General features: G+C 46.3%; 1 protein-coding gene across 1 annotated transcript in view; it reads right to left on the reverse strand.

The window, feature by feature from the left end:
* Positions 1–1,346: 1,346 nt before the first annotated feature.
* The window catches only part of TECTA (tectorin alpha), a 68,011-nt gene continuing 50,932 nt past the window's right edge, over positions 1,347–18,425 (reverse strand). Inside the window, exons 13-22 of the mRNA XM_086678843.1 lie at positions 17,185–17,471; positions 15,178–15,458; positions 12,300–12,410; positions 10,871–11,073; positions 9,058–9,221; positions 8,371–8,619; positions 4,583–4,745; positions 3,351–3,438; positions 2,705–2,821; positions 1,347–2,133 (exon numbers count right to left, since the gene is read on the reverse strand). Of these exons, the coding sequence (XP_086534969.1) occupies positions 2,033–2,133; positions 2,705–2,821; positions 3,351–3,438; positions 4,583–4,745; positions 8,371–8,619; positions 9,058–9,221; positions 10,871–11,073; positions 12,300–12,410; positions 15,178–15,458; positions 17,185–17,471 (1,764 nt within the window). The 3' untranslated portion in view covers positions 1,347–2,032. The remainder of the gene's footprint in view (positions 2,134–2,704; positions 2,822–3,350; positions 3,439–4,582; positions 4,746–8,370; positions 8,620–9,057; positions 9,222–10,870; positions 11,074–12,299; positions 12,411–15,177; positions 15,459–17,184; positions 17,472–18,425) is intronic.

The following is an 18,425-nucleotide window of genomic DNA, read 5'->3' on the forward strand; positions in this document are numbered from 1 at the left end:
AAAGGCAGTACCACAGTTCTATGGGGAAAGGATAAATTGTTCAATAGCTTCTGTTGAGGCAAAAAAAGAAATAGTGAAGTCTCCATCAACCTGTCCCAGGGTGAGAGTGAGGACTGGAGCCCATAGGCACAGGCAAGAAAGAAACCTTGGTGTGTAAGCCACTGAGATTCTGGGGTGTTCTGTGATGGTACCATGACCTAACTTATCCTAATGATGAGACAAGCTAAGGACGTCAACCAAGTGAGAAAACCAAAGGCCAGAATAAAAGTGTAGGAAGAACAGGTTTAAAGAACTAAAAAGAAACCTAAACAAACAAACAAAAAAACAACCCAAACCCAACAAACTATAGTCTTCAATTTGGACATTTGGAAATTTCTCATGACTTCCATAAGAAAATCAATAAAGGGAAGTTATTAAATATTGAAACACTTCCTCATTTTTTTTTTTTTTTGGTTAAGATTTATCTCAGGAAATCAGGTAAAAGAATGAATGAGACATTCTTGTGTTCGACTTGGGATCTGATTGTGAACATCCAAACCTTCAACTGTGTAAATGACAAGGTTTTTCATGTGAAGACAGAACACGCATGTAACATCAGTTTCTCTCTTGGTGAGGAAGGGGCATTGTGTCTCACTTACGATAGGCGGCTGGGTCCCTCAACCCACCTCGATGCTCAGCGTTTTCCCGGAAGATCTCAAGACATCCAAGTCGAAGCAGGTGCACATTTTACCCCAGCAATACCAGCTGTCCTCTTAGCCACATGGCATGTGTAACTGGCAAGACAAGCTAGAATTTGTGGACCCTCCCAGAGGTCTGGGAGGTCAAAGCACCTCAGCACAGACTGCGTCTACACCCCAGCTTCCTCAGCCCAGGGACAGTTGCCTGTTGCGTGCAAGACAACGCTAATCATATCCACACCCATGGTCAAGGCCACTAGGATTTATGCTCAGCTTTTCAGAGTTCCCAGAAAAATATAAAAATACCATCAGCTTCAATCCAAAACAACTTCAAAATAAACTTGAAGTGGGTTTTACTTTGTTTTTAACCTTAAAAAAGAGAGGCGGCCCATGGATATAATTAGCAGTCCCCCATTTGGCAGTTAATTACAGCAAACGCGAGTTTGTGCACCACATACAAAAGAGGACACTACCTGCTTCTCTTCCACGCTGCCCGGTAACGTCCTGCTGATGCTCTGTAAGTCCACGCGAATGGCCATGTAACAAAATCCCATTAAAGCTCTAGCCAGCAGTTATCTACCTGGTCCAATCGCTGCTGATTTTTGAAATCAGAGCGTGCTATTTGGTGTGCAGAGCCTAATATCAGCAAAAATTCCTTCAGTCACTGAGTGATGAGAATACTTGAACACAAAGTTTATTTAAGCATAAAATACATTAAAAATTATTTGGTTGATTTGTAAAAGAGAAGGGTCCGGGTGGGGGATGGAGACAGGGTTCCCCGGGTCTGCAAACAATCTGCCGAGCTGCCATGGCAAGATTGAGGGACGCGGGGGGAGGGAAGGAGGAGCTCATCATAAACAGAAGTGAGCAACACGTGCGTATCAGAGATCAGACACTTCCAAACATCAGAAAGATTCCTTAGACCCAAACCTTCCAGTCATTGCTTCTCAATATTGTTCCAACAGGCCCTTTCTCTGTGAAAAACTATGATCCAGAAATAGCACTGGCTTGACAGATTTCTCTGGTTAGATTTCTGGTCAGACTTCTCTAACCAGGACTTTTTTTTTCCTTTACTGGTTTTTCACGTGAACCGAAGTTTCTAGTGACAACTGTTTGGAAATTTTAGGCAAGTTACGTGCTTTTTCCACAACTGGCTTTTAGAAGCCCTGTTGTGGGCTTTGCAAGTGGAGCTTGGAATTTCACTCATTTCTGGGACTCAGACTGTTTGAGGCAGGTGGTTAAACTTTGAGAACTGCTGGACATTTTCAAATAGGTTTTGACTTAAGGGTACACACCTTTTATCCTACAGGGAGTTGAAGTAAATTACAGTACATTATATAGCAACCTTGAGTTAATTATGAGGTCATGCCTGATTTATAGACAAAATGCCATAGTGAAATCTGGGTCATGATGAGAAGCAGCGTCCAAACTTGAAGTTCAGTGGAAGAATTGGATGCTGTGAACAGAGAGGAACATAGTAAGTCCTGTGAAGGAAAATACCTGTTGGACAGGAATCAGAAACACTTTGTGGTACTCAACCAAATAAATGAACCCACTTTCTTCATGGCCAAGGACTCACTTTATCCAAATGGTGCTGACTGAGGCAGGAAAGCAGCAGAATTAACTCAACCTTTAGAAGAGTCCTGCTAACCTCAGGGAGACCATGGGCTAAGGTTTGTTGGATCAAACACCCCAGTCCCAACCACAGCCCAGGTACACTTGGTGACCTGATTGAGCACCATTATTTGGTCCTTAAACAGTTGGATATCTTATTTTTTAAAAAATCACCTTCATCTTTTAGATGAAAGAACAAGACTCAAAGGTTAAATCTCTCTCTCTCTATATCTCTAGATCTATCTATCTCCAAGATGGTGCTACAATTCCTTGGTGCTGTCTCCATCTTCCCATCTTAATTTCTGGAATTTAGGTCACTTGCTGGGGGGACCTCACAGATGAATGTCTCCTACTCAGGGGAAAGAGCTCCGGGTGCTCCCAGCCACCTGCCCTGAACAGGAGGTTGCATTTACCCCGGCAGCTCTTGCCATCCTCCTGAAGGGTTCCCGTCACACAGCTGCACAGCGGCCCGTCTACCCGGCTCGTGCAAATCTGCTCACACCCTCCATTGTCCTCACACCAGTCCAGCCCTGAAAAAGAGCAGCTGGTTAAGTCAACTTCAGACAGGTCAAGTCTTGAACTCCTATCTCAGGGTGAGACTTTAAAAAAATTTTTTTTTTCAACGTTTATTTATTTTTGGGACAGAGAGAGACAGAGCATGAACGGGGGAGGGGCAGAGAGAGAGGGAGACACAGAATCGGAAACAGGCTCCAGGCTCCGAGCCATCAGCCCAGAGCCCGACGCGGGGCTCGAACTCGCGGACCGCGAGATCGTGACCTGGCTGAAGTCGGACGCTTAACCGACTGCGCCACCCAGGCGCCCCTCAGGGTGAGACTTTAAACAGAGGAGAGGAAGAAGAAAAGGCCAACGCTGTCATGGGATTTTAGGAGTCCGTGAGAAGACTTCATTACGGAAGCAGCCCATCTTCTCCACCTGGTATCCTCAACTTCCTCATTCGCCAGATTCACATTGTAGTTGAAACACACCCAAGAGTTGGTCCAGGCCTTCAAATCCCATTGTTTTAATCATTTATAATGTGCTTTGAGGGGACATACATACTTTTTCTCCTAATAGGTCCCACTGAAATGATCTGCTCTTTATGTTCCTTGGTATAATCTGTGGCAATCCTGGAATTTTGTGGGCAATTCTGAAAGACAGAACACCAGAGGGAAAATTTCACACAATTAAGCTGATAACTTATTCTTCACCATGTTTCCACCTCCGAAAGAGGCAGTGGTCCCAGCCTCGAGCACTATCGCTGCTCAGATTAATTAGAACCAATGCATTCTTGATCATGGAGCCCACTGGGACTCTGGGCTTTATGTTGAGCAGAATTAAATATATTCCTCGCACAAGAATTAGATGCAAAGATGCTCCCTTCCCAGGAACGGGGATTGTTGGATCACATCGGGCAATAAGGTATGCAGCGGCATCTGTAAGTAGCTCTGACCATAATTCATGGTGTGATTCTGCAAACATTGGGGAGAACGTGAAGCTGGAATATTAAAAGTTAGGGAGCTGATATCAGTGCAATAAGATCTCAGGTGCGGATGTAAGCCTGACGTGGGAGAGATGACTGGTTTGTCACCACCTTCCAATAGCCCCTCCAGAAGCCTCTCCAGAGCCACCGGCTGGCGTGGATCTGGATGAATTGCAGGAAAGTCACTGTCTGAAGAACATCTGGCAGAAAATTCCTGAACCCAGGGGTCTGCCTCTACAGTGTAGTGGAGCTGGGTCCCACTGTTCCTGTCAGATTCAGGTGGCCTGGCTCCTTGAGACTCTGGTGTGGTGGTTCTTGAACAGGGCCAATTTTGCCCTCTCCTTCCCCCAGGGGATGTTTAGCAGTGTTGGGGGGCATTTTTGGGGTGTGGCAGCTGGGGAGGAGGTGCTATTTGCGTCTAGTGGGCAGAGGCCAGGGGTGCTGCTGAACATCCTACAGTGCACAGAACTGTCCCTACGACCAAGAACAATTTGGTCCAAAAGGTCAATAATGCCGAGGTCTGAGAAACCCTGGTCTTGTGCTCTATGCCCACGGCAGAGATTTCAGAGACAGAGAAGGAGAGTAAATGGACACCATTCTACCGCATCCTCTCTCTTATGGTCTCACCAAAGACGAGCCATTGGGGATGCTTCCCATCTGGGGACGCTTCCAATTCAGCCACTTCCAGGTGCTGTGAGTCCCAAAGAACTCTCAGGAGCCACACAGATCCTGGCGTCCATGATCCCCATGTTGAGAAAAGCGGGGCAGCAAGAAATAGGGCCAGGCAGTTCATTTTCACGCTCTCACTTACTATCTTACAGGAGTACTTTTCTGAATCGCACAGTGACACTGCACAGTGAAGGTGAACTTCATCATAATCCCCGATGAACTTGAAGACGGTGACGTGAAAGCGACAGGTTAGGGAGACACCGTTCTCCTCGATGCCGATGGTGTTATCTTTAATGTTCTGACACCTGTTCAGAGGAAAATGGGATCTTCGCTTCACACGTTTGCTTCTATTTCATATAAAACCATCATAATAGGTAAAAACGTCTTTGCCTTTGAGAGTGACCTCTCGACTGTGTGGGTGTCACATTTACTCCCACTTTATTTTCACGGTTGGCTTTAAAGGCATCGGATAACACCTCAAACTAGTATCCTAAGCGCATAAAAGCAACATGAGTGCAGGAACTGCCCCCGACTTTCCTATACCTCAGTTTCTATTCTGCCCCTCATAGTGTCGTGCTTTACTGCCCGACCGACATAGTGTCGTGATATCAACTCAACACACACACACGTTTAGTCCTTGCTACAGCTGTACTTTCTCTGGTTATCCATCTGGGGAGGGTGCCCTGATCAAAACCCTCTTGGGTCATCTTCCCCCATATTCAAATCGGTGGGAGCTGGAGAAGAGGGAAGACCAGTCCAGGATGACCTGAAGCTCCCTTGGCTGCAGGTGCGCCTCTTCTCTCCCTCTGCCTCCACCCCTTGTGGTATTGGGCCACCAGCCTCCCTCAGGCACACAGACCTGCCTCCGCTACCTAAGAGCTCCCCAAATGCATCACATCCTCTTAGGCCCCACGGTCTTTCCACATGAAGTCTCCCCAGTCTGGGAGTCTTCCCATGCTTACTCCCGCTCTTTCCCCAACACCAGTCTATAGCTCCCCCCTTCTCTACAAATAACCCCTCGCACTGCCCTGACCGGGCAAGAACAGGTGGCTTTTCCTGGATTCCTGGAGGGCAAAAAATCAGGCTGTGATCCTCGCTGTGTCTCTAACACACTGCAGGGCACGGGGGAAGTATCTAAACATCTCTGTAAAGGAACAAACGAGGGAACGAATGGATCGTGCCGCCATCACTAATGCTGGCCTATAGGAGCCAAGAAGTTATCTAAAAATGATAAAGATAAAAAGGGTGACTCTTTTTTTTTTTTTTTAATCGCTCCTTCCCCGAGCCCACAGGATTAAACAGCTTAGTGATAAGGAAAATGAAAAACTGAAGTTATCCTTCAGCACCCCCACACCTATTAGGTTTTATAATTAGTCTTCAAGGCAATAATCTCTTAAATGCTTTGAAATGAAAACTTACTTGCCATACTTTTCCTTGTCACTGTTATTCATTTGAATAATCTAAATTGGTTCAAAGTTTCTAAAATGTTCACAGCACTCCAACCTTCACCCAGGCCTTCCGTCTTAGCCACACCTGGGACTCCTGAGTCACTGGGGGTGCCATTGCTACCCTCTGCAGAGCCACGGAGGAAGAGCTGACCCCCCAAAATTCTGAAGTGAACCCATTTTGCTGCTCATGCTTTTGCCCAGATGAGTTCACTGGAAAAACAATTAACCACATCCGTCCAAGAAAGGTCAGAAGGACTCATGAGTTAAAATTCCCTCATAGGACAAAATCAAACAACAGTTTCATCGGCAGGCCTTTGCTCAGACCCTGGGGCAGGCCCAGTTTTATGAACATGCTCACGCACTCATTCTCTCTCCTCTCTGGATCAAGTGTATTAAACACTATCTTAAAACTGCCAAACACTGGGGTGCCTGGGTGGCTCAGTTGGTCAAGTGTTGGATTTTGGCTCAGATCATGATCTCATAGTTCATGAGTTCCAGCTCCTCGTTGAGCCCTGTGCTGATGGTGCAGAGCCTACTTGGGATTCTCTCTCTCCCCCCCTCTCTCTGCCCATCCCCCACTCATGCTCTCTGTCTGAAAATAAATTTTAAAAACTTAAAAAATAAAATAAAATAAAACTGCCAACCACTGTGTCCTTCAAAGGAGGCACAGACCCTACAACCAGGCTTGCAACACTACAGGGGCTCATATCTGAGCTCTAGCCCTTAGGGAAAGGACTATGACGGGAAGGAGAGAAATCCACACTGTGAGTTATCCAGTAGTCACCAAGTCCCTCCCTTTGCCTCCAAGGAGGCTAAGAACCAGCTCAGGAAGACAACTCCCTCAGCGACCCCTGCCACAAGCCCCGTCTGACCACTTAGGGTGGCGGTGTGTCCTGATACTTGGAAAGATTCTTCTTCTGCCCCTGGTAAGTTGAGTGGCCTTGGGTGAGCTGTGTACCTAACATCTCTGAACCTGTTTAATCTGCAAAAATAGTGGTTATCCATGGTTTGCCCAGAACCACACCTTCTTTTGGGAAAACTCTTCCTTTTCAACCCTAAAACTAATTATAGTATCTATAATGCTCCCTGACACGCCAGGGTAGGTGTCGGCCCAGGCTGGGGATAGGATTCAGGACATGCTACCCCTCAAATCTGGCACCTTGGCATACTTAATATTTTAAGGTGAAAGAGTTTGAGAAAAGCAGAAGCAGAAAGGTCACTCTGACCTTTCCCTGACTCTTTGTCCCTGAAACAGGTCACAGGGCCCTCATGTGAGAGGTGCCCCCCCCAACACCTGCAGGAAAGGAACATCCTTATCTCCAAAGACAGAGGGACAGCAAGAAGAATCCTAACAGGCTTTGCTAAGCTCCTCCTGTTTACCATACTGACCTCATACCCTTTGACCTCTCATACTTGTCTGTGACCGTCTACTCTTCACCTAACCTAGCAAAAAATACTCAGGTTCAACCACTTCTTGAGATCCTCATTTCCTCATGAAGGCTTTCAGTATCACAGAGAACTGGTATTAAATATATTGTATGCTTTTCTCCTGTTAGTCTTTTCACTAGATTTTCATACCCGGCTAGAATTACCGTTGCTTGACATAACCCGTATGTGTTTTTAAAAAAGAAAAATTGGGGTGCCTGGGTGGCTCAGTTGGTTACATGTCCTACTTCGGCTCAGGTCATGATCTCTCAGTTCGTGGGTCGGAGTCCCGTGTCAGGCCCTGTGCTGACAGATCGGAGCCTGGAGCCTGCTTGGGATTCTGTGTCTCCCTCTCTCTCTGTTCCACCCCCCCCACCCAACCACTGTTTTCACTCTTTCTCTTTCCCTCTCAAAAATAAAATATAAAAAAAATTTTAATGAATAAATAAAAAGGAAAAATAATTATTATTGGTCTGTAGTCTTTTCTTCTTCTTTATTCATTCAATAAATTTTGTTCCAGATGTGTCAGGGCACACAGTAGGTGCTGGGCATATAGCAGTGAATAAAACAAAAGTCATCGATTTTATAAACGATTCTAGTGTATTCTGTGCTTCTGTTTCTTCTCTTCTACGGTTCTAGCTCTTTTTCTATTCTGATGGATGTCCTGTTCGCCAGACTGTAGTTGTGGCATTCCTTCTTTGGCAGGTGATCCCCATTTCTCTCAGACTGCAATTCAAATAGGCAGGGCACGATCCCCTCTCTGATCACCGTGAGAATAAAGCATTCTGTAGTGACTGCCACAGGACCTGGGGACCCACCGCTACGTTGCTGTGTGACTTGAAGCAAGTGGCGTGGTCTCCCGAAGCCTCAGCCTGCTAGGGTAGAAAGTGAGGCTTACAACGTCTACCTCACAGGTTTGTTCAGAGAATTGGAGTTCCTGGATGCACAGCACAAATACCCCTTCCCATTCTGTTCTCTAAAACCTTCTCTACAAACTGGTGCTGGCGAATATTACCCTAAAAGCTCTCAGACGGTCCTCTGAGAGGAGGCCACTCACCCCCCTTCAATGATGAAGTATCGGAGTTTGTCATTGCTGTCTCGGGACGGGGTGGCATAGCACTTGTTCAGCGTCAGGATCAAATGTGTGGCGTCAGCGCCGACCACAAAGACCCCGACGTACAGCACATCTCGAGTCGTCAACACCACCTCACCCTGGCGGTAAGGATGTTTGTAGGAGGCGTTTTTGTAGAGCGCCATCTTGGTGGTGAAGCTGCCTTCTTGGGTTGGAACTGTGAGGTTAATGACACTGAAAGGGAAATAAGCATGCAGTGAGGAGGAATGCCAAACAATCATATTTATGCAGTTACTACCAGTTTCGAGCTGAAAATGCAGAGGGAAGGCAAAGCAGACGACAGAAAAGTCTAAGTCCAAAATGGTCCCTGTAAGCCACGTGTGGCAATTAAAATAAAATGAAATTAAAAATTCAATTCCTCAGCACCCCTAGCCACATTTCAATTGCTCACTTTCCATATACAGCTATTTTATTGGATAGTGCAGATACAGTACATTTCCATCACTGTAGAAAGTTCTGTTACACAGTGCTGGTCCAAGGCATTTAGGTGAAGAAAATAGGAACTATTTCTTCCCCCGTGCTTCAAAGACAAATGCTAGCCATTTTGATTATGCTAACCTCAACTGTCAAGGAAAAGACAAAGCAATGTGCACAGCCCGTGAGATTCTTTACCTTAGCATAGGCTTTATAACAGAATCTAAAGAGATCTTGATATCCAGCTCGTAAGCACACGAAAATTCCACATTGATCGTCCGGTCCCTAGTGATGATGTTGCCAGTGTTGTTGGCACTTTCGATCCAGATTGTGTTTTTATACATGATATGAGTGCCATTGGACTGCAAAGGAAGGTCAGAAATCATTAAAGGGGGGAGTGAATAAGTGGCTTGCATTTCAAATCCACGGCCCCGAAAGTAGAGAAATGGCTTCATTCCATACATAATCCAGAGGCTGGTATAAGTCACTATTGAGCTAGCTTCAGCATTTACTAACAACAACAACAACATAAAATGTCGCATTAGATGTCAATGGCACCCTTCAGGCTGATAACCTTGAGTGTCCACAGAGGGTGAATTCATGTACCCTGAATTCTAACTACAACCGGCCCCAGTTATCTGTGGGAACCCAAGCTCGGGACAGCATGAAGTATTGCTATCCCAGGGTCATATAAATCTTCTTCAAGTCCTAATTCAAAATCTCTCTTCCACCAGATCTTCTACCGGACCTTCCCACAAGGACCAAGAGGAACAAATGTAAGTTTCACCTGCTCACTCCTTTTGAGTTAATGAATGCATATATATATATATATATATATATATATATATATATATATATATTTTAAAGACAGCAGGAAGGAACAGGAGGAAGAGAATAAAGATGGTTTGCCAAATATAAGTAGGACAATCTGACACTGAAAGGTGGGACCTTGCTGTATTTCTGCAGCCAACTGTTTTTTTTTAAATATATGAAATTTATTGTCAAATTGGTTTCCATACAACACCCAGTGCTCATCCCAAAAGATGCCCTCTTCAATACCCATCTCCCACCCCCCATCAGCCCTCAGTTTGTTCTCATTTTTTAAGAGTCTCTTATGCTTTGGCTCTCTCCCACTCTAACCTCTTTTTTTTTTTTTTTTTTCCTTTCCCTCTCCCATGGGTTCCTGTTAAGTTTCTCAGGATCCACATAAGAGTGAAAACATATGGTATTTGTCTTTCTCTGTATGGCTTATTTCACTTAGCCTAACACTCTCCAGTTCTGTCCACGTTGCTACAAAGGGCCATGTTTCATTCTTTCTCATTGCCACATAGTACTCCATTGTGTATATAAACCACAATTTCTTTATCCATTCATCAGTTGATGGACATTTAGGCTCTTTCCATAATTTGGCTATTGTTGAGAGTGTGCAGCCAATTGTTAAATGATGTCTGGGACACCCTTACCCCCCAAAACAGCTGAACCCAGCTGTATTTACCCAGAAGAACAAGAGAAGCAGGAGCAAGGTAACAAAAATTTGTCAATGTGCTAGGCAAAGGACAACAGCAGATAGTGTAAATCAAGGACAGGAGTATGTCACTTATCATGATCTCTCAGTTCAACAAACTACTTAGCACCAATTATTCTCCTTGATGTCTTTTTTTTTTCAATTTTTTAATGTTTGTTTATTTATTTTGAGAGAGAGAGAGAGAGAGAGAGACTCTCAAGCAGGCTCCCTACTGTGAGCGCAGACCCCGACGTGGGGCTCAAACTCACAAACCACAAGATCACAGCTTGAGCTGAAACCAAGAATCAGTGCTTGACTGACGGAGCCACCCGGGTGCCCCTATTCTCCTTGATGTCTTTCATTTCACATATGCCTTGTGCTGTTTTCCGGGGAGGATCTTTCTAAGCAGACCCCCCGGGAGGTTGGCTTTGAGGACAACCCACGTGCAAAACACCCAGAGCTGTCCCCACCTCGGCCCGATGTTCTTTCCGGCCCCAGGTTTCTCACCTGTACAATGTTGCCACAGTTCCCTTTGGTGTTGTTGATCTGAAAGGAGATAAAGTCTTCCCCCTCGATGTGGGAGCACCGTCTGTCATTGATCCTCACACCCTCCCTCTCAAAGCCGAGCTGGAAGAGTTTGCACTTAGATATGGACACTTCCATCTGGGCCGCCTTGCAGGTTACCTCTGCATCAATAATGTCATGTGTGTCTGTGGGGACAGTTATCACGAGAGGCCAGTCAGTGGGGGCCGGTGGTGCTGCAGGGTGGGGGCGAGGCGTCCCATCACCGTTTGCTTTAGAAGAGGCTAATATCCTCACGCAAATGCTGGGGCACTTCTAATTCAGCTTTGATCCAACCAAATGCACGTTTGCATGCATTCAAGGTAAAAACCGGGGCGTTGTTAAGCTTTTATTTTATTTTATTTTATTTTATTTTATTTTATTTTATTTTATTATTTTATTTTTATTTTTTTAAAGATGGAAACGCTAACAGATTGTGTTTTGTCTTTTCTACCCAGACCCAGGGCTCCGCCCCACTCTGGTGGGAGCTACCTTCCCAGGGGAACTCACTGTGGAGCCCGGCTAACGGGCGCACCCCCAGGTGGGAGCAGCCCTGGGCAGCCCACCCCGAGGCCCCCCGCGGGTTCCCAGGCGAGTGTCAGGAGCTCTTGCCTTCTGACACGATAATGCACCAACTGACATTTTCTCTGAGTACATAAACATGGGCTAATGAGCACTATAGAAACACAGGGACACGTTTGATCTGCTCGGGTAAAGCCCTTGAACGGCACCCTCCGAGGGAGTCTTCCAGTCAATGACGATGTTACGGTCAGCGCGTGCCTCCCAAATGACCCGGTTCGGGCCGGGGCGGGGAGGCGGGGGTGCAACGCAGCCCCCCTTCAGGCCGACCTCACAGGTGCGCCCGGCGGGGACAAGGCCTTTCCTACCTTCCGGGGGGCTGCGGCTCGGAGCAGGGCCTGGGGTCCTGGTTATGTACTGTCGGCATCAGAGACTGCCCTTGTGTCTTCAGAACCAATTAATCTGCCTTTAGGGCCCCTGGCGCTCTCGCTCTGAGGCTCACATGTTTTCGCCAAACTACGCTACTTTCCCGCGAGTCTAGAGGATCAATTCGGATCTCTGTGATGTTGAACACGGCCACAGGTGGAAGTGGCTGATTCTATTCATGTACACATCTAGGCGTTATCATTTATCGAAGAAAAGGATGTCACTATGAGGAGATGAACATTAGCCTGCTTTGAAGATGTCAGATGGCTTCCTCGTCCTGCTTCGATCGATGCTCCTCGTGAAACCTCTGCTATGTGGGTCTCTAGCTAGCACGGGACGCGTGGGCTCCACCCCAGCTGCCCTGCGGTGCAGCCACCAGGCCTCCCCCGTGGGGGTCTGTCCGCACGGGGAGGGGGCAGGTGTCACTCACTGTTTCCATAGGGGGGCGGCTCGATGCAGCCACACAGCTCTCCTCCATTTTCCAGCTCACAGGTCCGGTTGGGACAGTCTGCCCCCACACAGGGATCTTCAACCACTCCTGCTAAAAAGGAAAACAAACAGAAACACGCACGACTTGATTTTCACACCCACGCTTGCTAGCATGTGGCTATACTCTGGACTTGCCATTGTCAGGGAATTGGTGGTGGTCAGAGGGCAGCTGGGAATCAACAGACAGAGCCACCTTCCAGAAAACGATGACAACAGCTAGCGGCGGGGCCCCTGCTCTGGGCTCGGCACTGGGCTTCACGCTTTGGTTGCATTATCTCCTCCAACCCTCACACATGCTCTGCAACCTGAGCAGCCCTCGTTTCACAGCTGAAACTTGCCCAAGGTCCGCACACTGGAAGGTAAGTGGCGAGAATGGAGGGCAGAGACACTGAGAACTGCCAAGATACAGCACGATTAATGTTCTCACCACACTGTTCTACCATTACACGCATTTGTCTCTTTGTACTTATACAGAGTAGGGTCCAATCATTTATCTCCATATTCCCCGCACCCAGACGCCTCACAGTTGAGTGTTCAATAAATATCTGTCAGGTATGAAAATTTTAGGGGTGCCTGGGTGGCTCAGTCGGTTGAGTGTCCGACTTCGGCTCAGGTCATGATCTCGCGGTCTGTGGGTTCGAGCCCTGCGTCAGGCTCCGTGCCGATGGCTGGGAGCCTGGAGCCTGCTTCGGATTCTGTCTCCCTCTCTCTCTGCCCCTCCCCCGCTCATGCTCGCTCGCTCTCTCTCTCTGTCAAATATAAATAAACATTAAAAAAAAAAAAGAAAGAACGAAAATCTTAGGGCCAGTAAAATCCTAGAGAGGTCCTTCAGATAGGACTTCCTGGTCTGTTCTGATTCACGTTCTCCTTTTCCCATAAATGTCTATGTACTTAATTTTATAAAAATAGACAAACCGAAACCTACATGCAACTCGCCAGCAATGACTTAGATTAATTCTACTATTTTGCCAACAACAGTAAAACTGTAAGGAAAAAACAAACGTATGTGGAGTGCCATCATCATCATATTGTAAATAATTATTTCCATAGCAGAGGAGTCCACAGACCACCTGTAAGAACGTCAACTCCTCAGTTTGAGAAACACTAATTGAGAGCATCTTCTTTTGGACGTTCATTTCTTTATTTAAAGAAGCTCTCCCCCTGTCAGATATAGAAATCCTCCTATTCGTCATGGCACAGAATGGGGAGTACTTAAAGAAACACCTGTTCAATCCCAGCGTGAGCCAAGTTAGCTTCAAGAATTTAAAAACAAAGCAAAGCCCCCGTGTGTCTCAGATGCCTCCCCTGACCCAGCTGACGTTCACCTCTGCTAATGGCTTAGTATCGCCCTGTCTTAATCCCCAGAAGCATGACTAAAGGGGAACCATCAGCATAATGTAAATACATTTCTTTTTTAATGGCTTCCTTTTATAAAGATCCCTTCATGTGACGAGTGTGAGTGCGTGGACCTAGACAGGGCTAAGCCCACAGCAGCCGGTCAACAAATGTTATGGGTGATTAACACAACCTGAAAACAACCCCAGAGAATAATGGAAAGTGTGGAGGTGATAGCCTACAAATACGGTGGCCCTTACACCAGCTGGCAAATAAGACACGCCCTTACACAGAGGGAAGTTTTTAAAGTTTTAAAACAGTTCATTTCATTTAAAGTGTTGCTTATTAACACAACAGGGCAAGATATTAAAGTCATCAAAAACAACTTATGTTGGTTTCCAACAGAGACTAGTAGTTTGCCTGTTAAGAGTTTCTCAAGTCACTGGATCCATATTTGAATCTACCTCATTGTGCTTAGGTTCTGAATTAAGCGCATCCCTACACTGGTTGGGTGTCGTCTGCAAATTTACTGAAATGCGCGCAGTCTCGCAATGTGCCCGTTTTCACGGTGGTACCGGGTTAATGGCGTGTGTCAAGGAACATGCACACATCCTGTTGGCCACAATATCGTCCTGCATTAATGGGACAGGTGACCATTTATGTATATGGACACATACACGTATATGGCACATTTATAGGTATTTATATGCAGATTTGCTCCATCTATTTGATTCACATAGTAAGAAGATGGACAAACAGTATAATGGGCGTAAATCTCAAAATAGTTTTCTTACTACAGAAAAAACACAAGAATCTATAGAATCTTCATTTTGGGGCACCCGGGTGGCTCAGTCGGTGAAGTGTCCGACTTCGGTTTTAGGTCATGATCTCATGGCTCGTGGATTCGAGCCCCACATAGGGCTTGGGATCCTCTGTCTCCTTCTCTCTCTCTTCCCCTCCTGCATATACTCCCTCTCAAAAATAAACATTAAAACAATTTCATAGATCTTTTTTTATCACCTAATTTAATATATGTCCAATCCTTTTATAAATCCAACCGCAGCTTCCTTTCAAGCCAGGCACAGTCAGCTCGATCCCAACTCAGCTCACCGCTTGCCACAAGCCTTCCCTTTCTGAGCTAGGCTCTGACCCATGGTAAAGGAGCCGGGGAAGAGCTGAATTTGAGGTCTGACATCAATCAAGATGCCATACTGTGTCCCTGTACCTCATAAGTCACTAAACTGGTGCTCCTCCAACCCAGAGAACCTCATCTGCCCAAGCCGGTGTCCCAAATTCCAGAGCTGGACAGGAACCGCAGGCGGGTGAGGCTCCCCGAAATGCCCCCCATACATTCTCTGCAGTAGCTCTCCACTCCTCGACCCTGGGGGCAGGCCTGTGGCTAAAGGTGGGGCCGGCGGTGTCAGCCAGCAAAGCTGTGCTTTTAACTCGGAAAAGAATCCGCAGGAATAAAATAATTCTCTTACAGCAATTCTCCTTCTCAATCCACTCAGTGCTGAGGATCCCGAAGGAGCGACAGGACTCCCCGTAGGCGGCCAGGGAGCCACACAGCTGGAACTTCTTGTGGTTGTAGCAGCCGTCCAGGTAGCAGGACTCGTAGAAGGGGAGAGGGTCGAGGAGCCCGTAGCACGGCTGGAAGAAGCCCTTCATGTCTGTGAGCTTCAGGCAGTAGCCGTCGCCCTGCATCATCTGGATGTGCACGTTGTCACACATGGCCGCATACTGCGAGAACTGCAGCTCATTACAGCTGGGGGCGACAAGTCTGGTCAGATAACGTGATGCCAAAACCACCGCCCGAGATCCCCGGTGGAAGGGAAGACCCCATCTGTTACCTCTTCTGCTAACCCAGAAGTGAGGCAAGCGCACGGATTCCAATGCTAATTGGCTATGTAATCTCACATAAGTCAGGTAGGACTGGTCTCAGTGTCTCCAGCCCAGAAAACGACACAGCAGTTTCTACTGTTTTGGTTTTTTTTTTTTTTTTTTTGAGAGAGAGAGAGAGAGAGAGAAACAGATTACGAATGGGAGAAGGGCAGAGAGAGAGGGAGACACAGAATCTGAAGCAGATTCCAGGCTCTGAGCTGTCAGCACAGAGCCCGACGTGAGGCTCGAACTCACGGACCGCGAGAGAATGATCTGAACCGAAGTCGGATGCTTCACCGACTGAGCCACCCGGGTGCCCCAGTAGTTTCTCCTGTTGGTATCACTGGCAGAAGTGAGAGTAAACTAAAATAGTGGGTGGGTGAGCCAGAGTGTCAGTCGAAAGGCAGATATTCACATAACTGTTAACCTTTGATACAACTGATACAGTAACTGTGAACAGGCATTGATAAAATAACCACTTATAACTATAATAAGAATGAGAGTTACTATTATTAGTAATCAATAATAATAATGACAGTTGGTAGAACAGTTGTCTAGAAGCCTCGGAGACCACTTCCAGTATAGCTAGCAGAGACCAAAAGCAAACCTTCACAAGAAAATTGGTATCCAGCTGAAATAGTTTATAAAGGAAGAAGAGGAAGGAAGGAAGGGAGGGAGGGAGGGAGGAAGGAAGAAAAGGAAGGAAGGGGAGGAGGGAGGGAAGAACTCAAACAGAATCATAGTTCCTCAGGAGGAGATTCTGGACTTCGCCACTTACAGGGCCCCTCACATAACTTATTCTGCTCTAGCTTCCATTTCGCCTAGAAAAGGAAGAGATTGGACTAGGTATCCCCGAGGTTTTCTTCCAGCTCCCGGTCCCATAATTCAGGATAGTCTTATTTATGAGGTAGTATCGAGTTTACATCTGCATCATTTCCCCATCTTGGTATTTAGCTGATGTTCGGTAGGTTGAAGTATAAGACATTGAGCCATTATACAAGGAAAGAAATACCATGAAAAAGAAGCATATCTATAGATCCAGCAATGTATTAACATGACGCAGCAGCTCAGAGGTGACCTGAATTATGCACCTTTGGAATAGCTTGTTTAGTTCATTCTGTCTCAGCTGGCAAGAGAGGCGTCTCATAATAACCTTGGCGACTTCTGTTTTTAAAAAGGCTTTCCTGATCTCCACCGACCTCTACCTGCACTACCTCAACCCAGCCTTCCGGTGAGAATCACAGGTCCACAATTAGGCCACGCCCTGGGGAGCAAGGGGTAGGTGGCCCTTCTCCTGGCCCAATTCCCAGCAGGTGGGCGCTGGCCAAGGCCTCAGTGTTCTAATCCTGGGCACTCTCTTCTCTTTGGCCAGGGGCTGGATGCCATGCCGATTCAGAATCAGATCATCCAAGCCCAATTCCTTCCTCTGCTGTTCAAGAAATGACCGAGGCCTCTGATGTACCTATTTGTCTTCTGGAAACTCCAAAGACCTGGGGCTCAACCCTTTGTAGGAGGGGAGTGGTGATGCTATGGAAAGTGCACTCCTCATCAGTACCTGTCACGGGTGCGGGAGGATTTGGGCCACTGAGCCCAGCAACTAGAACTCTCACCTCTTCTGCATGCCATTGGTTTTCCAGCTCTGGGCCAGCACCACGCTGCTCACCACTGGCTTCCCCCTCAAGGTCACATAATCGTCGGTTAAGTCCCCGTTGAAGTTGCCACAGAGGCCACATACTTTGTTCTGCAGCCTGTCGCTGATGCTGATTTTTATGACATTGAAACCATTGTAGTAGATCTGGATGTCGGGGCTGGTGTCAATCACCAGGAACCCCTCGCTGCTGTAGATTTTGGTTGCCAGTCCAGTTACAAATGGAACATTCACTTGTGTGCCATTCACCTATTGGGGGGAAAAAGAAAGAAATTACCTTTACAGCAGGGGTTGGCAAACTGTTGCTATAAAGGGCCACTGCAAATGTTTTAGGCTTTGTGGGCTATATGATTTCTACTGCTTCTCAACTCTGCCCTCACGGCATGAAAACAGCCACAGATGATATATAATTAAATGAATGAGGCTATGTTCCAGTAACGCTTTATTTAAAAAAACAACAATAGGCAGCAAGTGGATTTGGTCGAATTCTGTAGTTTGCTGACCACTGCCCTGGAGTGTAAGTGCATTTGCTTATCTTACTGTCCACAGTTCCCCCCAAAGAAGCAAAATACAGAGGCAGAAAGATGAAAAAACATTAGAAGGGTATAGTTCTCTACAAATGGCTGGATTTTGTATAAAACTTTCCCCAGCATAAACCAATTACTGAAATGAAATCCCAATCCTGTGCTAAGGGGTGTCTAAAATGGTTAAAAATGAATTTGGGGATCACTGCCATGTTTATTATTTTCTTGTGTATAATGTCCAGACTGGAGGTCCCCCTCCCTCCCCAAAGGTCCTAGAGGCAAGATATTTTCTGCATTCATCATTTTCCTACTTTCTAACAGTTTCTTTTCTTAGCCCTTAGGATAGAACATAATATGCTTTTCCTGTACTTACAAAATCAATCGAGTTTTTTTCCCCCAGGTTATTAGTACCTTTCGTTTCTTAAAAAAAAAAAAAAAAAGTTTCAAAAATATGATTCTTTACTATTCTGGCCAGCTTGGAGTATTTTATTCAGCAATAATGTCAGCTTTGCTCTCTCAGGTGGTCACTTTTACTTTCTAGCTCCCGTATTCCGGAGCAATGCAGTTGTGTCTACGTGGGCCAATTTGCAAGAGGAATTGGAGTGTCAAAAACAGTAGCAGCTTTCACTGAAGTTAAAACCCACTATTAAAATCCGGACTCTTCCTTTTAAGCTCGCAA

Source organism: Puma concolor, chromosome D1 (genome assembly GCF_028749965.1).
Source record: "Puma concolor isolate L17-30 chromosome D1, mPumCon1.1.hap2, whole genome shotgun sequence".
Classification (NCBI taxonomy): Eukaryota; Metazoa; Chordata; class Mammalia; order Carnivora; family Felidae; genus Puma; species Puma concolor.